The following is a 23493-nucleotide window of genomic DNA, read 5'->3' as shown; positions in this document are numbered from 1 at the left end:
GGTGGAGCGCAGAGGAGTACCTCTCCGCCAATGACGGTAGGCTTGGTCAGCCTACCTGAGGCGTCGACCCAGGCGCCTGCGCCTGCTTCCGCTGGTTCAGTTGCTCACTCCTTTGAGCCGACTGTTCCAGCTGTGATGACGTCACCGCCGGCTGTGAGTGCTATTTTTACAGCATCCTTCACCGAGCCGGCGGTTACTATTGCTGCGGATTCCGCGGCGGCGACCGCGGCGGCTGCTACCATGCCCCCGTCATCGGCAACGACGGCCGATCCATCAGGTACGCATGGGGCTTCTCGCCAATCTCTGCCACCTTCCCATCTGCCTGACCTCTTGGATGGATTTCCCTTGGGTTCAGGTGATGGGTTCGGCGACTATCGGCCTGTTATTGACCCTACAGGTGCGTAGGGTTCTTTTGGCCCTTTTCATATTTTTTCTTATCATCTTTTCCTAACTGCTTTATGTTTTTTGCAGTGTCGGATTCCAATGAAGTGTATGTTCCACGATGGAACATTCGCCGAGGAACAACCCTTCGCACCCCTGTGGAGTGCGTGGAGTGGGCTCGTCACGCTGCTCCTAGTAGTGCGTTGGGGGAAGCCATGGCTAGCTACCAGGAGGGTAGGCTAAGCAATGAGCTTCGGGTTCTCCTGGCCAGGATGCAGCCGCGCGTCGAGCTGCTTTGTCGTGAAAACGACAAGTTAAAAGCAGCTCGCGTTAAAGAAGTAGCTCAAGCGCGGGCTGTCCGGGAGGAGAACCAAAAACTTACCGCAGTGGCTGCGGAGAAGGAGAAGGCCTTCAAGGCCCTCGAGGTTGAAGTTCAGGCTCGACTCGAGGCCCGTTCCAAGGCTGCCCAAGCTGTTAATGAACAGCTTCGGCTGGCTAAGGAAACTGCAAGGAACGCAACCGAGAGGGCCACCAAGGCTGAAGCTGTTGCTGAGCCTCTACGCGTGGAGAATGAAGAGCTTAAAGCCAAATTAGAGGCTCTCCAGCAGGCTCATGATGCCTTGGCGATGGAAGACGCCAAAAAGCTCCAAGAAATCTTGGACCAGAGGGGGGTGCTTGACCATACCGAGCGTAAGCTAAAGGGCGTCGAAGAGGCTGCGGCTAAAGAAGTGTTGCTTGCCAACCTCAACAAGAGTGAAGCCGATCGCGCCCGTAACGAAGCTCAAGCTGCCCTGGTTGCCAAGGAATGGCTTCTTCGAGAAGCGTTGTCTCAGGTAAGCTTTTCTTGTCTTTACGCTTTTCTTTGTAAATAGAAAATGTTTTGACACTTGTATATTTTCTTTTGTAGGTTGTGCATCGAGTCTTCGCTGATACCTCTTATGATGATGCTATGAGCGCAGCCCTCAACGCTTCTCACGAGGATGGGGAAAAGGTCGGCTTCCTGCTTGGTCTAGGGTTCGTTGAGAAAGGCATCCCGCCTTCCAACTTCCCTTTGTACAATGTTGATACTGAAGCTGTTTACGACCAAGCAGTGAATCAGTACGCCGCCTTCCCGCATCCGGTGGTGGAGAAGGTGAATCAAGTTGCTGCTGCTGATGATGGGTTAGCTATCCTTAAAGCTTTCCTTGAACCGCCACGATCTACTGATGGTGCTGGTCCAAGTGGAAGTGACCCTGAAGCCTGATCCTGAAGATCCCTTCCCACTGCTAGGATAGATTTAGCTTGTATAGATTTATTTTCTTGTAGGCGGGTAGTTACCCGGCCATTCTTGTAATGAATCATTGTGAAATATAAATCTTTGTGCGGGTAAGACCGCTTCTTTTATTGGATTCCTTGCTTTATAAACGTTATATGACTTGCATACTTTAGTTTAAATTAGCAATTTTCCAAGTGTAGAATAAGTTAACCTTTGAACGTGGTAGATAATAGGTTGAAGTTTTGCTTCCTCTTTCGTGATTGTGCGGGTAGGACCGTCACTTGCACTTAGTAGGATGTCAAAACTTTACCTGCGTCTAACCTGCGTGTAGGTTTTCCTCATCTTTTCTGAGGATAAGTTAACCTTTGAACGTGGTAGATAATAGGTGTGAAGTTTTGCTTCCTCTTTCGTGATTGTGCGGGTAGGACCTTCACTTGCACTTAGTAGGATGGCTAAACTTTACCCATATCTGACCTGCGTGTAGGTTTTCCTCGTCTTTTCTGAGAATAAGTTAACCTTTGAACGTGGTAGATAATAGGTGTGAAGTTTTGCTTCCTCTTTCGTGATTGTGCGGGTAGGACCGTCACTTGCACTTAGTAGGATGGCTAAACTTTACCCATATCTGACCTGCGTGTAGGTTTTCCTCATCCTTTTTGTTAGAAATTCTCTGTTTTGAATAACCGTTCGACGCGCGGTTGTTAATAGGTTAGTGTTCAGTTTCCTCTCATGGTTCATGCGGATAGACCGGCACTTTCATTTAATGGGATAACTGAACTTTTCCCCTTCAACTGACCTGCGTGAAGGTTTGCCGTTTTTTGGGTTTATGCGGGTTTTGCCGCCTTCCCCACGCAACGACTTTCCACGTATTTATGCGGTGAAAACCGGCATATCCGTGTTGAATAAATTAACCGTTCGACGCGCGGTTGTTAATAGGTTAGTGTTCAGTTTCCTCTATCTTGATTCATGCGGATAGACCGGCACTTTCATTTAGTAGGATGACTGAACTTTTCCCCTTCAACTGACCTGCGTGAAGGTTTGTCGTTTTTTGGGTTTATGCGGGTTTTGCCGCCTTCCCCACGCAACGACTTTCCACGTATTTATGCGGTGAAAACCGGCATATCCGTGTTGATAGTTCATAAAAGTATAAATGTAAAATCATCAGCGTCGATGTTTTAAGGAGAATCATTTCCATTAGAAGTGGCTCTTGGCCTTTTCTTTACAAATTTGGAATTGATTTACATGCAAACTGTGTAAATGAGCTCCCTTCCATGTTTTTGGGATGGGAGTGCCATCGAGCCGATACGCACCTGGTTCGGGATCTCGTTCTTTCCTTTATACAAATGTTGATTAGGTGTATGTCACAATACATAATTCAGGATATGTGACATTACATAATGTACAGGGTTCACATTAATTTGTCATTAAATATAGACCCTCATTCTATAGTAATAAGGACAACCTGATAATTTTGTCTTTATTGTTGTTACATAAAGATTGTCTTGACAGCCCGGACCACACCTTTGGACTCATTTCATGGTGCTTACTCATCGAGATGATCCTCGTCTTGTGCTAGCCTTTCAAAAGATTTGTTGTTCCTCAAGATTTTAATTTCAATTTGCCGAGATCCCAACTGTTTCTGTATAATAATTATTATTAGTTAAATGCACACAATATATTATACAAAAACTACACGAATAATAAGTTCGTTAAGGTTTGTGAGCCTGTTTGAGCTTGATAAGTGAAGCTTAAGATTGGTCTCATTTATAAGCACACTTATTTTCAGGCTCGTGATCGTGCTTGTTTAGCTCGACTGAGTTCGAGCTTTTATGGACCCAATCTCGAGTAGTTTATGAGTGGCTTTGCTCGGCTCATTTACAACCTTAATTAAAACATTTAAATCATGTATACTCCCACTTGTTGATATACACAACTATCGTATTGTTATATAGTAAAAAAAGCACCAGTGAAAGTGAGTTTGATAGGTTGTCGTCCAAACTAGTATTTTGAATGATATGAAAAAAATGATACAATGATGTTAGGGGCTTCCAGATCATATTTATATTTCTAACTAGGGGTTTTAGCTATGAGCTAGCTAGATGGCTCGGTTTGAGATCCGACCCGTATCAAACTACCGAGAAACTGAAAGTAATTTAAGTATGCAACCAGTCTAGTGATGCAAGAATACTAGTAAAACTGAAAACCATAAAAATAATTATGAACACCGACATCAGAATATTGTTAGGTCGTTACTGGTACTTCGAATACAACTTCGTTTAACAAAATTTATACTGAAATGTCGACTAGATAAACGAAACGAAAGAACTATGAATTACATAGAATGATCGAGAGAGACGATCGAATTGAACTGCTTAACAGAAACCTGAGTCTCATTATATAACGACCTATCTTACAACTAACCAGTGGCGGATCCAAGATTTTTTTTCAAGGGGTGCACAATTTTTTGATGTTCCAATTTCATGGAGCCGGATATAAAAAATTCTGGTAGGTTTGACGGTTTGGGTTGGTTGATGGTTCGGTTCGGGTACGGTTTATCACATAATAAAAATACGATATTGAAATATAAAAGACATCGTCATTGCAAAATAAAAAGACATCGTCATTGCAACATAAAAAAGACACCGTCATTGCAAAATAAAAACATAAAATATAAATATAATGGTCTTTACAAATTGAAAAAGCATACCTAAAGTTGTTCCTTTCGAGTCTTCATCTTTTGAAATCGTTGCATTACATCTTCGACTGAAACTTGTTGGAGGAATTCCCTTTCTATGTAACAAATGCATGAATCGTTCATGTATCCATCACCCATCCTATTAAGCAAATCCGTTTTCACAATCTTCATTGAAGAAAAACATCTTTCAACACTTGCCGTTGCAACCGGCAAAACTAATGATAACTTTATCAAACGGTAGACCAACAGATAATCAATGTGCAATCTAGTTTTCACCATCATTTTGGCAAGATCACCTACCCCATTCAAGTTGGCAAACCGCTTATCTTCTTTCACATTAGCAATGTAGTGGCCAAGTTCATATATAAGCTTGTCTTTTTCATCAAAATCAAAATCATATGGATACATCTCAGCCAACTTTAACAAGTTTAGTTTATCAAAAGCACTAAAATTACAAGATGGGCTCAAAGAACTCATACACATAAGCAAGTTAGTGGTTACCTCGTTGAAACGGTTTCCAAGCTCTTGAATTTGCATGTCGAGAACCGTGTTGAAATTATTAACCACATAATGGTCACGATTGGTGATGCCGGTCTTCCTTCTTCGATTTTTCGGGTCAAAATACTCAGCTTTCATATCAACCACTTCAATATCATATTTGGCACAAAAGGACGTGACATCTTCCAAAAGCGAGTCAAAGCCTTCAAGTCGATAACTTTTTTGGCCTTCACTAAGTTAACTTAACTAACTTAATAGCATTTAACATATCTTGATCTTTTTTTTGAAGTGCTTCACACAATGTGTTAGTAACACCCAAGATGTATTTCATCAAATGTAAATAGAATACAAAACTAAAAGTTTTCATGTATAATTGAAGTCCATGTGCTTCACTTTTGTGAGCAGAAATCTCTCCCGAATTTTCTATATATTCAAGCACGTCAATAACACTAGGAAATAAAGTAAGCAAACGGTGAATTGTTTTTTCATGAGAACTCCAACGTGTATCCCCGGCTCTTGCCAGTGACAGTTCTTGATTCTTTCCACTCCCAGTTTCAACTTCCGGATTCAATCCCAATCTTCCTCTTTGACTTTCTCTTATCAAATCTATTCGCTTACAAGATGCACCAACAACATTTACTAAATTTGACACTTCTTTAAAAAATTTGAAAATTTCATGATGTTTGGTTGTAAGGGCCACAAACAGTTGAAGTTGGTGAGCAAAACAATGAACAAAATATGTTGAAGGATTTTCTTTTAAAATCAAAGCTTTCAAACCATTAAACTCACCGGACATGTTGCTTGCACCGTCATATCCTTGGCCTCTAACCCTACCAATACTCAAATTGTGGTGAGTAAATAGTTTATCAATTGCAGATTTAAGAGATAACGCGGATGTTTCCATAACATGAACAAGGCCAATAAACCGCTCCTTCACAAATCCCAATTTATCAACATATCTTAAAACCACGACCATTTGTTCCTTTCTAGAAATATCTCTCGATTCATCAACTAATATGGAAAAGACATCATCACTAAGTTCTTCAAATATCTTCTTTAATACTTCTTCTGCAAAACAATTACAAAGTTCTTTTTGGATTGATGGAGATGTCATTTGGTTATTCCCGGGAGCGTTACTTAAAATAACTTTACCAATTTCTTCATTTAGTTCTCCAAACACTTTTAAGAACTCTATAAAATTTCCTCTATAAAGAGATTCTTCAGACTCATCATGACCACGAAAAGCTAACGAACCATTCAACAATGCTTTAGTAAGTCTAGCTGAAGCATGTAATCGGATTCTATATTGTATTTTTTGTATATCAGTTCCTTTATCAAGGGCCACAGGTATAGATTGAGCTTGGTTAAGTAAGTCTTCTCCCTTTTTACGTGCTTTGTTGTGAAAACTATTGCATTTACTAACATGACCACTAAATTTCTCGCGAGCCCTATTCCAACACCGCACCCCTTCACTCATAAATGCATAATTTTGTCCACACTCCTTAAACAAGTAACAATGCAAGCAATACGCTTTATCAGCTTTGACACTATATTCCAACCAATTTCCAAATTCACCTGTGTACAATTCCACATTAAAGCGTCTTAATTTGCTACCATAATTTGTTTGTGGAAAATCATGCCCGGTTGGTTGACATGGACCTCTAAGTAGATATGCTCGTCTTATTTCATCTTTTTGACTTGGGTGATAAGATGAAATCGGTAGCCTTTCGGAATGATCCCATGGAAGATCATCCAAATCTACTTTTGACGGTTTACTACTTGAAGATGATGACCCAAGGTTTGATGGTTCTGTTTGAAAATATCTCTTGATACTCATATTAGTAATACCTACAAATCAAATTCAAGTGGCAAAAATCAACTATTAAAACAAATAAATAATTGCTAACAAATAACCAATTCATATAAAGACTTTCATGGCACCTGCTACATAAAATATGGCTCATGATTTATTATTAAATTTTCAAGAAATTATTGTTTGTTTGTTGGTGAACACAATCAACGAATACGTAAGAACAACACAAATAATGATAGATACTCTCAAAAGCTTCTAGTATTACTGATTTCAAAGTTAAATAACATGAAATACATGGCTTGGTTAAATAGCCTACATGGCTACATGTAAAAGTAAAAAGACGGCAAAGAACATGTAGATAATATAAAATTGTAACCAATATTAATGTATTTAATATTATAAACCTTGGAAAAGAGGCAAAGGCTAGATATATGCAACAAAATCGTCACTGTGTTCGTCCTCTTGCGGTTGATAGTTTGGCAAGTTAAAACACTAATATATTAAAACACATATCTTAAAAAAAAAAAAAAAAAAAAAAACCGGCCCAACCAAGCCTCGAACACAGGACATCAGCTAGAGCATCAAGTGTTTTAACCACTCCACTTTTCCAATTTGGTAAGGTGGTGCACTTCAATTTTATAAGGGGGTGCACTTCATATTTTATATATAGAATTACACTATAATTTCGAAACTCGAGGGGTTCCTGTGCACCCCCAACCTTGTATATAAATCCGCCCCTGCAACTAACAACCCAGTTTCAGACTTGACACCTTTAGTCCCTTAAGTTTTACCAGTAGTACAAACAATAACCTTATTAAACCAACTATGACTTATTGACCATTTCAGTCCCTAAACTTTATAACATCTGTTTGATTTTCGTTGACGGGCCATAGCAATATAACTTCAACATCAACAGTAAATACACGACAAAATCTGACTCATAAGGTCTATTCATAGTTTGTATTTTGCTAGATAATAATATAATAAAACAGCTTTAAAATAAATAATAGAAAATTATTAAATGAGGAAATTTAGTATTTTCTAATAATAAATTGTCAAATAAACACAACAACGCCCAATAACTTTTAAGCCATAAAGTGTGGAAAATGATTACCTGTCCTTTTAAGCTTTATTTTTTTTAAAACAACGTCTCGGCTTACTCCTAATATCCGAGTAAACTTTATGAGACGAGAAGTCAATCGTTCATATTGATTTTGATGCTCCAGAGACATCAAGAAGAACACCCACCACCAGGGGGGGGGGGGGCTCCCTTGAATCAGGATTCGAACCTGAAACTATAAGATCTCAAGCCTTATTTAATCAACCTCATGTCATTGGACCAGAATGGTAGAAGGCCAGCTACGTCATTTAAGCTTTAGTTTTAATTATTAACTTGTCGAATTTCTTTTTCATGAGCGAGATTTTGGAAACAAGTAAAAATAGTAATTCAAATTATAATTATGCATTTTATTTTCTCTCCTTTAATGAAGATGTACATATTATGGTTTTTTCATTTAATTAGAATAAAAATATGGTCGATATTTGCCATTTGTAATTTGCCTTAATTAGCTTGGTGTCATTATCCGTTTTGAATTCCACATTGTAACCTTCAATTGACTTTGCTAGCATTTTGCTACATTCGTTTATAAAAAGTTGATTTGTAAGCAATTGTACAAACTTTAGCAGATTGAGTCTTATTACAGTTTGGATTGTTTCGACCCTTTCATGCTTGAATCTACACTGCAACATGCAAAGAACTCGTTATAAAGTGATTATGAGACCACAACATAGAAAGTACCTTTCGATGATTAAGTCATTATAATGTGGCTACTTGATCTTATGGTGTAATTTTATATTTTCATTCGAGTCTTGAATCCAATAAAACTATGTCATTATCTAGTAATCGCATCAGTGGTAGAATAAATTTACCATAAATTTTAAAAATTGAACTTTAATTCTCATGTTTGAATCATTTTTAGCCAAGTGACCAACAGAGGGTATGTAGCATTTAACAAGAAACTAATTATATGTAAAGAAATATAGATGGGCTCAAGAAGAAAAAAAATAATTATTAAAAAAAAGAGGGGCCATTATCTTTACCGCATAAAGATAATGAAGCTGTATATTTCACATATTTGGAATCATTACTTTCGAACATATGTTGTCATTCATGAGCATCTAAGAAGTACATTGTTTTTCTAATTTCATTAAAATGATCAACGTATAGTGTAGTTGATGGCCAAGTGACAGAGACAAAATCTTTTATCTTACGCACCTAAAGGCTTTGGGTACGAGTCCCTCGGACAACAAACATATTTCCCTTTAATAAAAATTCAAAATGATATGGATTTATTATCATAAGAAAAATTATAATAATAAAAATTATAAATAGATCCACTTTAGAATTTGTTTTGAGCCCTTCTTAATATAGTTAAGTCACCTATTATGCATCCATAGTGATAAATCTTACATTTACACTTGTATATTTACAGGAGGGGACCTCTCTCCTCTACTCCAAAAACTTAGCGGGCAGGCTTCCTTCTCTCCCACTCCTTATCGCATTCTCCTAGTATAGATAGACACCCCCCCCCCCTCTCAAAATTCTCTTTCTCTCATCACCATGCCCCTCTATCTTACATAAGCATAAAGTTTAGATATGATCTTCATAATGATGTATTTGGCGATAGTTGAGGGTAAGGCTTATACAGCTTCAACTAAATTGGAAAAGAAATCGACAGATTAGTCGAAAAGGTTCATTTCAATCCGATTCAGTTATACATCATAACCTAAAGTTGACTCTTACTAAACGACCTAAATGAACCATTGTTTTTATTTGGTTTAGTTGAACCTGTTAATTTACTTTCGATTGAGTTTGGACTTTTTCCTATATATAATCAACCCTCTATAAGATGTTAACACCTCGATTACACCTTACCAGTGGACTTCAACTCAAAGAAAAAGATCCGGAGCTATGGCTCCAAAGCCCATACCCATATTCGGAGATACGACTACAAAATCTCATATCGGTTTTGAAGCTATGGCTTTTGCGGATGAATCATTAGTACCTAAACCTTAGTATTACTTGTGGACTAAGTTAGGGTTTTAACTTTTTTAATAAAATCACTATAAGAATTAAGATTTTTTGAGTCTGATTTTTGTATACAGATGCGGATTGGTTTCAACCAAAGCAAAAAGTTGATCTTGGTTCAAAAGTTTGATAAACTTAAATTTATTTTTTTAATCTTATCAACTTGGTTTAAATATTATTATTAACAACAAGTAATATTAAAAAAGAAATTAACGAATGAAGTAGGCACAAGTATTACAAAAGGTACAATATGCCAAATACGACAAGAAAGTAACATCCACATCCATAATTTATTATAAAAAGATAAAAGATAAAGTATAAATAAAGTAAATTTGATAAAGTAAATTTGGTAAATCTATACTATATTATTATTATTATTATTATTATTATTATTATTATTATTATTATTCTTATTATTCTGAAGCACCAGAAATGTTGTTGTTTGCTGAGTTCCCCAATAAACCATTGCCACCATCTCAATATCTCCATCTTCTTCACCACTCACTCACTTACTCTCTCTCTTAAAGTTTCTTGATTACAGAGCCTTTTATTCATCTTATCCATTTGATCTTCATACAAACTCATCCATCTGTCGGCGTTGGATCTCTTCTTCTCCGATAATATACTCTCTCTCTCTCCTGCTTTCTCTCTCTAAAATCAATCTTTTCAGCTTGGTTTTTTGCAATCCAATCATGGGTATTGTTAAAAGTCACCTGATTTGAAGTGTGTTTTTGTTCTTTCCTTGATTTGATATCTGGGTCTTATGAAATCTTTCCTAAATTATGAATCTTGACACTGATTTCAAGTGGGTTTTGTTTCTTTCTTGATTTGGTATCTGGGTTTTGTGAAACTATTCTAAATCATGAATCTTGAAACTAATTGGAAGTGGGTTTTGTTTCTTTCTTAATTTGGTATCTGGGTTTTGTGAAATACTTGCTAAATCATGAATCTTGATACTAACTGGGTGTGGGTTTTGTTTCTTTCTTAATTTGGTATCTGGGTTTTGTGAAATACTTGTCAAATCATGAATCTTGAAACTGATCTGAACTGGGTTTTGTTTCTTTTTTGATTTGGTATCTGGTTTTTGTGAAATACTTGCTAAAGTATGAATCTTGAAATTAATTGGATGTGGGTTTTGTTTGTTTCTTGATTTATTATCTGGGTTATTTGAAGTGATCTGAACTGATTTGGGATTTTGTTCTTTAATTAATAATTTCTTGAATCTTGAAATTTTATTTCACCTGCAAAAAGCCCTTTGTAAATCACTATTTTCAACTTGATTAATTTCTTGAATTTGGTTATGGAAGACAAGAACTTTAACAACAACCAGCGCGGGCACGGTATGTCTGATGTCGTTTTCGAGTGCGTGTTAGCGTACATAGACGACTCGCGTGACCGGCAATCAATCTCGTTGGTCTGCCGGAGGCTATACGAACTCGAAGCTCTGACACGTAAGCACGTGACAATAGCTTTATGTTACACGGCCACACCTAAACAGTTGCGACGGAGATTCCCTTTTCTTGAATCTGTTAAACTAAAAGGAAAACCAAGGGCGGCCATGTATAACTTAATCCCGGAGGACTGGGGAGGGTTTGTGACGCCGTGGGCAGAGGAGCTTTCGAGATCTTTTAGTTGCTTAAAGGCTGTGCATTTCAGAAGGATGATTGTAAAAGATGAGGATCTTGAACTGTTAGCACGAGCGCGTGGGCATGTTCTTCAGGTTGTTAAACTTGATAAGTGTTCTGGATTCTCCACTGATGGACTTGCACATATTACGCGATCTTGCAGGTATTTTTGTTAATTAGATTGGTAAAGATTCAATCTTTGTGTGGTTATATGAGTCTTTGATGTAAGTTAGTTGCTAAAGGTTCAATCTTTTAATGCATATATGAGTCTTTGATGTCAGTTAGTTGGTAAAGATTCAGTCTTTAAATGCTTATATGAATGTTTGATGTCGTTGGTAAAAAGGTAACCTTTAATGCTTATATGATTGTTTGATGTCAGTCAATTGGTTGGTAAAAATCAATTCTTTCATGGGTTATATGGATCTTTTGCGTCAATTAGTTGGTAAAGATTCAATCATTAATGCTTAAATGAATCTTTGACTTTTACTTTCTGCCATTGCAGGAACCTTAAAGTACTGTTTCTAGAAGAGAGCCAGGTGGAAGAGAAGGATGGAGACTGGCTACATGAGCTTGCAATGAACAATACGCAACTCGAATCATTAAACTTCTACATGACCGATCTTTCACTAATTAGTTCTAATGATCTTGAGCTAATAGCCAAAAGCTGCAAGTCTTTAGCATCGGTCAAGATAGGCGATTGTGAAATCTTGGATCTTGTTGGGTTCTTCCGCTTCGCGGGTTCTCTAGAAGAATTCAGTGGTGGTTGTTTTAACAACCATCCCGAGGAGTATGCTTCTCTAACGTACCCCCCGGGATTGCGTCGGTTAGGTCTGAATTACATGAGTACAAATGAAATGCCCATTGTATACCCCTTCGCTTCGCGTCTCAAAAAACTTGATCTCCTTTATGCCCTTCTTGACACTGAGGATCATTGCGTATTGCTCCAAAAATGTCCGAATTTGGAAGTTCTTGAGGTAAATCTCATTGTTTACTATTTCATTATACTTGATTATCGAACCTATACAAACAAACGCACCCATATATTATCACATAGCAGAGATATTGGTAGGGTCTGGGAAGGGTGTGACATGGCAAACCTTTTTTCTTATATGTATAGTAATCCATATAACATTGATGAACTAATTAAATAACTTGCAAATGAACTAACTTTGACCTCAAAATTGATGAAAAACAGACAAGAAATGTGATTGGAGACCGGGGAATGGAAGTTCTAGCATGCTCTTGCAAGAAACTAAAGCGGTTAAGAATTGAACGAGGAGCCGACGAACAAGAAATGGAAGACGAAGAGGGCGTTGTTTCTCAAAGGGGATTAACCGCCATAGCCCAAGGCTGTCTTGATCTCGAATACATTGCTGTATACGTATCCGATATCACAAACGCAGCCCTAGAAACCATAGGAATGAACTTGAAAAACCTCTGCGATTTCCGTATGGTGTTACTCGATAAAGAAGAGGTTATTACAGATTTGCCACTCGATAACGGCATCCGGTCCTTACTAAGGGGCTGCAACAAACTCAGAAGATTTGCACTCTATCTTAGACCAGGAGGGCTAACTGATGTGGGCTTGACTTATATTGGTCAACACAGTCAGAATATTAGATGGATGCTACTTGGATATCTTGGGGAGTCTGATGCCGGGCTTCTCGGGTTCTCTCGAGGCTGCCCGAGCCTACAAAAACTTGAAGTGAGAGGGTGTTGTTTTAGTGAAAAGGCACTTGCTTTGGCGGTTCTACAGTTGAGATCTTTAAGGTACTTATGGGTACAAGGGTATAGAGGATCCAATACTGGATTTGATCTTTTAGCAATGGCGCGACCGTATTGGAATATCGAAATAATCCCTCCAAGAAAGGTTAACTGTGGAGAAGGTAGAGAGATCGAACACCCTGCGCATATACTTGCTTATTATTCTCTTGCGGGACCAAGAACCGATTTCCCACCTTCGGTCATCCCACTTGACTCCATTGCTCAACAAGTGTGTGCATATTTATCAGAAAAGTAACATCTTTTACTAGTTTTGGTTTCGTTTCGTTCTGTTTGTTGTATCATGTACTTGTACCGTTTTGTCTTAAAATTTTGTTAGCTTTGGAGACTTTGTAATAATACATATCTTGATAGACTTTGTACGGTTCGGTTATGTTGTATGTGACACGCGTAACGTAACATGTGGATCTTGGATGTATAGATGAACATGTGGTTCTGTCCTTTTGTTTTAAGCATCAAGCATACAAAGGTGCAAACAGCAAAACAAGAAGACAGAAACACACAGAAAGCAACAAAATAAACAAAGATAGTGGCCCTGTATGTATTTTACTAGGTTGTTTATGTTAGTTGATTAATAAACGACAATAACTTCTTGTCACAATCACTTTTTTTATTTTTTTAATATTGATTTTACCGTCTCTTCCAAGATATGAAAGGTTATGGTCTAAGTTGTTCCGGGCATAAAATAAAATAAAATAAAATAGGGTAGAAAAATGTCCAACTTAATAAAGTTATTAACTTTAGCTTTTTGAAAATATGCACGAAAGCGATAGGCTGTTTGTCCAATTTGTGGATCCAAATTCCTTTGCAGCCCAATATATGTTTACATGGGCTAAATTTCGTAATTTTTATTTATTTATTTTACAATAAAGCATTTTTTTTATTGATGGTGGTTTTCATTAATGATTAATTTTAATTGTCAGTTGTGGAAATATTTGACCAAACATGTGAAGGATTACTGTTAATGAATGTTTAAAATATTAGAGGTTGAGTTTAAGTTGGTTATTTAAGTTTATAGAATTGTTTAAAGTTATTATGTGTATCTTTTCTTGTTATGATAAGTTTATAAGAGTTCGAGTCATAGTTGGTTTAGGTTTTGTGTTTAATATGAATAGATTCAAAGGGTTAATAATTTACGTGTTGTTAAGGTTTTCAATTTAATTATAATAAAGAAAAGAGTCAGAACAAGTTATTCAAAACTGTGTTCTCGTGTCTGATTATTGGGGCTTGATTTCCAACAAGATGCATTCCAAACAAGTTCTATGTTGCCCATTACCGGCGTTTCTATTATTGTTTTTAGAATTGGACCGCAAACTATTTACATAACTGAAGTGATTCTATATTAGCACAATCAAAATTAGACGAATGCGGAAATCATTACTTGATTCTATTGATAAAGTGAACGCTTACAACCGAGGAAATCAAACATTACAGAAGGAGACAAGAAATACAAAGAAGAATTGGAGATGAGAAAGAAGAAACATATGACACTCAACAATATTATTCATAACCTTGACTCTAAAATTCTCGTGCTTATATCCAACGATTGCTTCCACCAATCCATTATAATATCGGGCTTCCTAAAAGGGGCTAGTTGGGTGGGCTCATTACGATGGATCATAACAATATGGGTCAAGCTAGTTAAGGCGTTAAGTTTTAACTTTTTATGCTTTCAAAACTTATTTTACTGATTTATTTACTGCTTACAGTTTTCATATTTTGTTTGTCACATGTTCCATATTAAAAAAAAATCCACACCAATATAGTTACATATGTTAGCTTAATTTAGATTTTAAAACGGGCTTAATTAACACGTGGCCAATTCAATTATGAAAACATTTATTTTTACAGATCACCTCCTTTACCAAGACAGATCTATAGGTGATTCATATATATGATTTGATAAAGTACGATTCCATTGAGCACTATCTAATGTGTAATGTAGTCCATTAAAAAATCGAACATTTCCAAATTTTGATAAAATTTTTATGTGGGCCACCCCCACATATACTCAAAATGGAATTAACCGGTACAACCAAGTGCTCAATCATACAACTTGGACAAATTATTTCAACGAGTGAGAGCCACTGTCACACTTCCAATACAACTTCTTTTATTTTAATAAAAGAAGAATAAATAATTATAATATAGGAATTAATTTTCATCATATGTAAACTTACATATTATAAACGGTAGTGACATGATCTGGAAAAAATAGTTTAAGTGTTGAGTGAGTCAGTTGATGACATGACAATCGACATGAATAAACTATGCTGACTCGGCTTATCCATGCATCATATGATGAGAAGAAGTAACACAAACCAAATTTGATGACGAATAAAGGTTATGTAATGTCATTTCACATGTGAATCATTTGTTATCATGATTATTGATCACAGGCGACACAAAAAAACCTATGTTTTGATTTCATTTAAATGCATAACAAGACGAGTACAAATCATTTAAACGTTGAAAACAATTAAACAAACCTAGGTCGGCTAACCTTGAACTTGGTATCCTGTAGGTTGGAAATACAGACCGGAATTGTATCCTCGTATATTGATCTCATTGTTTGGTATATTAAATTTGTCCAAGTGGACGGTGGTGATGTCGTGGATGCTAGGTCTCCTCTTTTCTTTCCCTTCCGAATGTTGCCTTGCATAGTACTTCTGAGCGTGACTTGCCACTTGTGTTGGTGTTTTGGTCACCACAAAGTTGCGTGAAATGTTTCGCCAGTCTCCTTTACCATGAACTTGTAAACCGATCAAGAATCTCCTGAAATACATCAAACACAAGTTTGTTTAATATTATTTTGTATCACAATGGTCTAAGTAGAAGCAGACTCCCCGGACCTTACCTGTAGCTTTTGTGACCTTACCTATGAGTGAATTTTACTGGATATGTTTGTTTTGTCTGTTTTTTTATATCTTTTTTAGAATTAGTTAAAAGCTAGTTAGTTGATTCCATTGTTAGTCTCGTAATCTCTAGTATAAACATGTGATCTATGTTGTATTACCGTTTGTAATTAAGTTATAATCACAATTTCTCAAAATCATATTTTCTATACTTTCTTTAGAAATAGATTATCGATTTTCATTCAAACAAAGTTGTCTTTAGGGTCTCCGTGCATGTAGTTTATCTATCTCCTGGAATAGAGTATATGTTTGTTTTTATTTCGGTCTCCCCAGACCCCACTATAAGTGAGATCTTACTGGGTACGTTTGTTCTTTTACTCATATGAAGTTTACAAATAAACTAAGAAAGCTAGAATATAAAAGTTTAACTGTGTTCATCTTCGGTCCAAGGTATGCCTTTTCGCCTTTCGGGGTCAAAAGATCTTGACCTGTAAAGCCTATTTGCAAACGATTTGAACCCGTGATCTGGAAGGAATTCGGATTTAGCGCTTAAGTAACTTGGAGCTTCAACCAAACCGGCTTCTATGCTATTGATATCAGCTTGTAGTTCCTCATATTGTTGTCTCACTTCATACTCAGATTTTCCAGGAACAAAAGCAGCAACATTTGACCATCTATCCGGAGTTTCTTTATCGAATATTGCGAGAGCACTTTCAAACCACTTATTCTGTTCTTTCGTCCATTTTGATCGCTTGTTCATTTGCATCGTTTGATTCGGGCTGAAAACATGCAGAGATGGAGTTAATGTTTCCATTATTATTGCAAACTGTTGTTTTAATGGAGAGAATTAAGATATTCAAATTCAAATACACAGGAAAAGAAGTTGAGAATCATTTAACAAGAATCAGATCATCAGAATAAACTTTTTCTAGATTTAGTAGAACATATTCAAGATTCTTGAAAATGACCCATGAATTCAAGAATCAGCAAAACCTTGAAAAGGATGTCAAATCATACAACTAGAACACATTGTTTGAAAATAATCAGATACCCATATGATAAGCATAATTAAAAAAGTAAAATCCAAGATAAATTTTAATAAAAATAAGTACTTTAAAGATTTTTTTTGGTTTTTGAAAGAAAGCAGAGAGCTTTACCTCTTGTAGAAGAATCAAGATTGGTTTTGATGTGAATCTTGATTGGTATTGATGAATCCTTGAGTGATTGAACAGGTGGCTAGAAAGTTGTCAATGGGTGTGTGATTCTGTGCTATTTATATACACATGTGTTGGGTAGTTTGTGGTGAATTTGAACTATTTAGTGTGGTTGTTCATAGAGGGTTTGTTTTATTAAATCAAACACCTTTTATAATTGTATTAAAAGTTAACAAGATTTGGCAAAACAATGACCCCTTTACCTTTTCTTTCTTGTATTATTATTGCTCCTAACAAAGCCTTTTAGAGGAGAAAGAAAATTCTAAAGCTTCTTTTATGAACAAAGTAGCAAATATCTTTGGTTTTGGTAATTATAGCACCACTTTTCCCATGCATTCATAATTTAAAACACACATAAGTTTCCTTAGAGGCTTAGAGCATTAGCAACTCGGGTTTTTATAAAGTATGTGGTCTGAGATAAAACTACAGAAGAGACACACGAATGTACCAAAGTCTGTGCACCAAAACGTCTGAAATACTGAAATATTGACATGCTTGTTTTTTAATATAAAAAAACAAACTCCCACAATCATTTGTTTTTACATTTACCCAATATTTTACCTCAAATTATATAAAATAAAGTCGGTTATGAATAGTGGGTCCCACCCATTCCGCTTGTTAGAATCCTTGGGGAAGGACATTTTTGCAGAAATGCGAGTGAAACAATGTTGCAAATTTGTCACAAATGCAACCTAAGAACATGCATTACATATGCTCTTTAAGTCTTAATATAATAAACCGATGATATTTTTAGAAAAATGAGACGTGGGGAAAAGAATCAAATTGGAATAGAAACGTGGTCCTTGGTGTCATATTCAGACGTTAACTGTTATGTAAACGTATAAAAACAAAAGGGTATACGGTGTGCCAACAACTAAATGACGAGAGCCGCTTCTTTGGAAGGTTGAAAGGGCAAGCGGGACAACGAGTAGACTTTAAAGTGTTTGCAAAAGTGTGTAAGTGGAAATGAAAAATCAAGCTATGGGCCATAGGAAGAGAACCCATGAGCAATAATTTGATGCAAATTAGTGAAAGGGAAAAGGAAAAGAAAGAGGTCAAGTGGAAATAGCAATAGGTCCTAAAGGTGCATTTACATTTCTTTTCTTTCATTACAATGAATCATTTTAGACATGAAACACAAAAATATACGTATGATTAGCACGTCATTTATTCCAGTTATGTCGGAGGTGTTAGCCCCACACGGAATTTTTATAAAAGATTGGGCAAAATTATTATAAAGGTAGGTCTTTCAAAGATATTTATTCAAAAAGAATATAATCAAAATTATTGATTAGTTATAAAAATATTTCATGTAAATACATCAATCAGCGCCTGTAGCTCAGTGGATAGAGCGTCTGTTTCCTAAGCAGAAAGTCGTAGGTTCGACCCCTACCTGGCGCGATATATTGTTTTGACATGGATTGTTTTTTTTTTGTAATGATTCTTATAAGGAATAAAGATACATAATTGGGAAAATTCCTAAAATGTCTCTTTTATAGATGAGATTCCCTTTATGTCCCCACAAATATAGCGTTTCAAAAATGTTCACTCCAAACATGTCGTTGACTCGTCATAGTCGGTTATTTTACTCACCCAGAGTTTTTTGTTATCTAATCAAATAACACCGGCTGGCCCCAAATAAGTCGTCCCAGACGAATTTGGTGACCAAAATTAACCGTCCAGGTGAGTTTGTTGAATAAACAAGTCGTCCCGACAAGATTGTAAACAAGTTGTGCTAACGAGTTGTTGAACAAAACTAGTTCATGCGACTTTGTTAAAGCAATAGGTCGTCCTGACGAGTCTTGTTGAACAAATAGGTCGTCCCATGATTAATTGATAACATGTGATGCCTAGTTATTGGTCCTAGAAACATGTGCCTTTAAAACACATCGCTGACGACTTGTTTGGAGGCGTCATTGCTAGAACTCTTGATTTGTGGAGATATAAACAGAATCTCTCTATAAAAGAAACATTTAGAAAATTTTCCCTACATAAATTCATGTCACATTCATATTCTTGTAACACGGGAAACGCCCTGCTTTTGGTGCGCACAGATAATGTATATATGTGTGAACCCTGTTGGTTATTTTAGTGTATTGGATTAACTTATCGATGGAGGAAATAACGTTAAGAGATTAAACGAGTTAGGTGACGCGGGAGTGCGGGCTTGTTTAACAATAATTTTATTTAGGCTTTGTTATTGGGCTTAAGTATAATAATAAGTGGGCTTATGATTAATTATTTGGGCTCATGTGAGATATGGGAATTGATTTATATATGTCGATGTTTTCATTCTCTGCATTGGAACATCATCTCATCGAATACACAGAACAGAGAAGACGGTTACTTCTCCTCTGGTTCTTCATCACATTCACAGAATCATCAAAATCCAATTCCATGTACAGAAAATCTCCGTCTTATCCGATAAATCATTGCGTGTAACCCACAAATAGGTTTATCTGAAAGTGATTCACGATTCAAAGATTAATCCAGGCAATTGTTCAAGAAAGTAAGATTGAAATCATAATTACAGGTTTGATTCATTGATCAAATTGTACGCAATTATACAACAAACCCTTGGGTGGACAAAAGTAAAATTGCACTAATTTGACGTTATTTTACTAATCTCGTGAAAATAGCGTTAAAAGTGGCGGAAGGTTAATCAGGCATCATGTGGTGGCGTTGATAGCCGAAAGACAAGAGTACATGCACCATTTAGCCGGTGTCCCGATGATTGTGTGTTATGTGTCTTATGTCCAAGACTTGATGCAAAACTACTATCGAGCCGGGGGTCTCACCGGAAGCAGCCTCTCAACCTCTATGGGGTAGAGGTAAGGTTGTCTACATCTTACCCTCCTCAGACCCTACCATAGCTTTGCTATTGGTGGAATATACTGAGTACGATGATGATGATGATGATGAAGATGATATTCACTTAATTGGGCTTTCAAACATCATAATTTCAATTTCTTCAAAAACATTATATAAAACAAAACTCCTTACAAAACTATTTATATATATGATGAAACCTTTTCAACAAATAAGTAAGAATACATGTTTACAAAACAAATATGATCTCCGAAAACCAGAGTCAATAAGTTTAAGCTGAAGCTCCAACAGGCACGCCGGATTTGAGCCTAGACGACCCGTATAGTGTCTCTTCAAACCGGATGATCTCATTTTTGGACCCGTAAGCTACTTGAGTTCGATCATCAAGATTCACAACCACCTTATCTAACACGGATTGTGTCCCGTCACTGCTATAACCTCCAGCATTCTCAATCAACAGTCCCAAAGGTGCTACCTCAAAAAGAAGCCTTAGCTTGGCTTTTGTAGTTGGTGATATCACATTTGTGAATACACCCTTTTCTTTCACAATTATCTGCAAATAAAAAATTAAATAAATACAAAATACGACTACATGAGTGACCGAATAATATTAATGGAAATGACGAGATCACCTGGTTAACATCGGGCACCATTCCACCAGTGTACCGCAACGTGTACTTCTCTTTTACGTAGTAGTTGATCAACTGTATCAAAAAAAATTATTTAAACAAAAAAATGCGTGTTAAAAGTACAATATAATTTTAAGTTTTCCTGTCGGGTGTAACGGGAAAGAGGATTTAGACCTTGTCGTAATCCGGGTTGTCAAAAGTGGCCCTCAAGTTTCCGGGCGAAAACATCTTCCCTTCTCCAATTTCTGTAGTTTCTTTCACATGTTGCCATTTGCCTAACCAAATAAAATAGAAATTTAATGATTTAATTGATTGTACCGTATATTTGGACAACTGGCTGAAATCAGTGGGCTAGAAAACAACTCAACTTAAAAAAAAATATTAACTTTCACTTTGTTTTGAGTTATGGTATCTATGAGTAATGAATAAAATCTTGCTAGGTCTACTAAATTTAGATTTACCCTATATAGTAATGAATGACTTGATATATAGAAATATATAATTGTATTAAAACTATGCATTTTTACCTTCATCAAGAAGAAGAAATTCATGGGTTCCCGGGTAACCCTTGAGAGCAATAACATAAGTGGTTCGAGGTCCGTAAATTCCCATGGCTGCAGCCACTTGGTCTCTTCCGGTGACCCCGGTTAGTTTATCTCCAGGCCACACACCAAAAATGGTACCAACGGTGAAGTTCGTGTCAACAATGCTAGACCCGTCAAGAGGATCAAATGCGACACTAAATCCACCTGCCACAAAAGTAACATCTTTTAGGCATAGAGGAAAAAAAATACTATGAAACTTATCATTTAATCATTTAATAACATGATCATAACATAATGACATGATGAGTATGTTGATACCTTCAACCGGACCGCCCATGTCTTGGAGTTCAGGGACTTCTTCAGAGCACGCATATTTGCAGAAATGCGAGTGACTTAATGCCTAGAAAATAGTTGTTTAAAAATGTTACAATGTGCATTTGATTTATAATAATAATAATAATAATAATAATAATAATAATAATAATAATAGTTACAATAGTATATGCAAGTTTGAAACTAACATCAAACAAAAGCTTATCGGCCAGCATGTCAACTGCAAGTTGTTCATCCCCAAATGAGTTTACACACGCGGTCCCACCACAAGATGCGGTTCGGACTTTGAACGCGATGGTCCTTATTGCTTCACTCATGCTTATCAACAATCTGATCAAACCTTTGTCTGTGGTTGCCTTTGATAGAAAATGTTCCTACAAATAATTTACAACTCCAATATGTTAAATAAGAAGCATAGCTGGTTAGATAAATACGAGTAGTGCTCAGTAGGATGGGTGTCGGTATTGATCCTACTGAGTACTGTTCTATTTATCTTGTTTTTATGCTAAACTCACCAGACTTTCACCGATTTCACATCTGGTTATGGATGAGGAACTTTGTGCCTTTGAAACCTTTAGGGACGATCTTGGCATCACCCGCAAGGCTTCTCCGAAAAACGAGCTTGATTTTAAGCTCTGCAAAAAATATCAATATAGAATCTTTAATCAACACGATACTCTGATCATTAGTTGTTGTCTACTGTTAAGTACAGTTACAACTAACACTAACTAACACTATTACAGTTTGACACATTTAGTCCCTCACTTATCTAGAATGTACAATTAAGTCCCTTTACTTTTATTCTTGCTTCCGCTCTGCATCATTAGACACATCAAATTAATTTTTGGCAGGTATTGACAAATCTTGGTAATAGAATTTTTTTTAAATGCGACTTTCTTGAATTTAATTTTAGGCTAACGCACGCCCCACTCCGGCCAGACTATGTTGTCTTAACCGGACCCACGCTAGCTTCAGAGTTTGGCTTGGGCGTTCCCGGGGAAACTCACTGACTGCCACTTGACAGTCTTTGTGCCGCCACAAGAGCAGCATTCTCTGGCGCAACACACAGTGGGACGAAAACCCGTGTGGGCTCAGAATCCTAACTGACAACCTTCAAGGGCTAGCTAAAATTGGCATCCTAAACTTTGAAAAAAAAATAAATGACTAAACCGAACAAAAAAACTCTATTGTAATGACTAAATTTGATTAAACCACTTGCTTTTATCCTTTGACCAGGTTGTTTCAAACCAGTTCTTGCATAATCAGTTAATCATCCTATCAGTTTCAATTTAAAATTTGATGGGAAAATTATCAAGTGTGTTTACCTACTATTGTCATTTGTCAAACTCCCCATATAAATAGAACACATCTTGCATGGAGTACTTTATATATTAAACAAGTGATCATAATTTAGAGTAATAAAAACATGCAAAAACCCAATTTAACTGAGGCATACCCTGTTGGTGAATGATGAATAAGCGGAGCGTGGAGATGCAAATGAAGTAGAATGTTGAGAAGCAACACTCGGCAAGATTGTCCCACGTGCAAAGCACGCCACTCCTGTCTCCATTGTTTATCTAGATTTTAAGCTTCAAAGTTGAAGCAGAAGCAAACAACAAGAGGTTCTTGATTGAGTTTGAAGGCTTAATTTTCTTTAGGTGTTTTGTTTGGGTTCTTCAAAAGATAAGCAGGCAACTATGGTGTGACACGTGGCAGTGAAAAAGAATAGAATGGATAGATATGGTTTTGATTGAGAAGTATGGGGGTGAGATTTATTACTCATCTTTTTAACAATTATGTGGTTCTCTTGTCTCAGTGAGATGTGTTATAAGGAATGGTTTAGTTGGATAAGTCGACATGTAGAAAAGTTTAGTTAATAACTTTCATTTTTCTTATATACTTATTAATTTTAAATTACATAATATAAACTAATTACAACTAGTATGTTTAGATT

The 23493-nt window shown here is 36.5% G+C and overlaps 4 protein-coding genes and 1 non-coding gene across 5 annotated transcripts; 2 read left to right on the top strand and 3 right to left on the bottom strand.

Moving 5' to 3' along the window:
* Positions 1-4340: 4340 nt before the first annotated feature.
* LOC143616947 (uncharacterized) lies at positions 4341-6663 on the bottom strand. Its single transcript, XM_077089641.1, has 3 exons — positions 5142-6663; positions 4830-5053; positions 4341-4745 (listed from the first exon to the last, which is right to left on the bottom strand). Exons 1-3 carry the CDS (start codon positions 6661-6663, stop codon positions 4341-4343), a joined length of 2151 nt encoding a protein of 716 aa, XP_076945756.1.
* A 4298-nt stretch (positions 6664-10961) lies between these two features.
* LOC143616952 (coronatine-insensitive protein 1-like) lies at positions 10962-13533 on the top strand. Its single transcript, XM_077089645.1, has 3 exons — positions 10962-11515; positions 11855-12326; positions 12548-13533. The coding sequence occupies exons 1-3, from the start codon at positions 11028-11030 to the stop codon at positions 13370-13372; spliced, it is 1785 nt and encodes a 594-aa protein (XP_076945760.1). The 5' UTR covers positions 10962-11027; the 3' UTR covers positions 13373-13533.
* Positions 13534-15380: 1847 nt separating this feature from the next.
* LOC143616949 (transcription factor DIVARICATA-like) lies at positions 15381-17082 on the bottom strand. Its single transcript, XM_077089643.1, has 2 exons — positions 16421-17082; positions 15381-15912 (listed from the first exon to the last, which is right to left on the bottom strand). The coding sequence occupies exons 1-2, from the start codon at positions 16801-16803 to the stop codon at positions 15633-15635; spliced, it is 663 nt and encodes a 220-aa protein (XP_076945758.1). The 5' UTR covers positions 16804-17082; the 3' UTR covers positions 15381-15632.
* A 1449-nt stretch (positions 17083-18531) lies between these two features.
* Positions 18532-18604, top strand: TRNAR-CCU (transfer RNA arginine (anticodon CCU)). The gene has a single exon. It is a non-coding gene; the product is annotated as a tRNA-Arg (tRNA).
* A 1538-nt stretch (positions 18605-20142) lies between these two features.
* On the bottom strand, positions 20143-23209 carry LOC143616951 (sedoheptulose-1,7-bisphosphatase, chloroplastic-like). The gene is made up of 8 exons (XM_077089644.1): positions 22996-23209; positions 22055-22174; positions 21728-21913; positions 21525-21606; positions 21189-21410; positions 20836-20936; positions 20665-20736; positions 20143-20585 (listed from the first exon to the last, which is right to left on the bottom strand). The coding sequence occupies exons 1-8, from the start codon at positions 23107-23109 to the stop codon at positions 20304-20306; spliced, it is 1179 nt and encodes a 392-aa protein (XP_076945759.1). The 5' UTR covers positions 23110-23209; the 3' UTR covers positions 20143-20303.
* Positions 23210-23493: the final 284 nt, after the last annotated feature.

The sequence above is a fragment of the Bidens hawaiensis genome, unplaced genomic scaffold, assembly GCF_021521415.1.
Source record: "Bidens hawaiensis isolate Kalapana, Puna unplaced genomic scaffold, B.hawaiensis_p1.1 tig00050679_1, whole genome shotgun sequence".
In the NCBI taxonomy this organism is placed as follows: Eukaryota; Viridiplantae; Streptophyta; class Magnoliopsida; order Asterales; family Asteraceae; genus Bidens; species Bidens hawaiensis.
Note: the sequence above shows the minus strand (reverse complement) of the source record. Positions and strands in the feature narration are given on the sequence as shown.

What these genes read in the sequence shown, in the direction of transcription:
- LOC143616951 (XM_077089644.1), bottom strand. Translation starts at nt 23,109, where the DNA reads ATGGAGACAGGAGTGGCGTGCTTTGCACGTGGGACAATCTTGCCGAGT. An exon ending in CCGATAAGCTTTTGTTTGAT is followed by an intron (nt 21,607 to 21,727) that starts GTTAGTTTCAAA and finishes ACTATTTTCTAG; the next exon opens with GCATTAAGTCACTCGCATTT. An exon ending in ACAACCCGGATTACGACAAG is followed by an intron (nt 20,737 to 20,835) that starts GTCTAAATCCTC and finishes TTTTTGATACAG; the next exon opens with TTGATCAACTACTACGTAAA.
- LOC143616952 (XM_077089645.1), top strand. Translation starts at nt 11,028, where the DNA reads ATGGAAGACAAGAACTTTAACAACAACCAGCGCGGGCACGGTATGTCT. An exon ending in CATATTACGCGATCTTGCAG is followed by an intron (nt 11,516 to 11,854) that starts GTATTTTTGTTA and finishes CTGCCATTGCAG; the next exon opens with GAACCTTAAAGTACTGTTTC. An exon ending in CGAATTTGGAAGTTCTTGAG is followed by an intron (nt 12,327 to 12,547) that starts GTAAATCTCATT and finishes GATGAAAAACAG; the next exon opens with ACAAGAAATGTGATTGGAGA.
- LOC143616949 (XM_077089643.1), bottom strand. Translation starts at nt 16,803, where the DNA reads ATGGAAACATTAACTCCATCTCTGCATGTTTTCAGCCCGAATCAAACG. An exon ending in CCTTGGACCGAAGATGAACA is followed by an intron (nt 15,913 to 16,420) that starts CAGTTAAACTTT and finishes TTTGATGTATTT; the next exon opens with CAGGAGATTCTTGATCGGTT.
- LOC143616947 (XM_077089641.1), bottom strand. Translation starts at nt 6,663, where the DNA reads ATGAGTATCAAGAGATATTTTCAAACAGAACCATCAAACCTTGGGTCA. An exon ending in TTTGATGAAATACATCTTGG is followed by an intron (nt 5,054 to 5,141) that starts GTGTTACTAACA and finishes AACTTAGTGAAG; the next exon opens with GCCAAAAAAGTTATCGACTT. An exon ending in TTGGAAACCGTTTCAACGAG is followed by an intron (nt 4,746 to 4,829) that starts GTAACCACTAAC and finishes AACTTGTTAAAG; the next exon opens with TTGGCTGAGATGTATCCATA.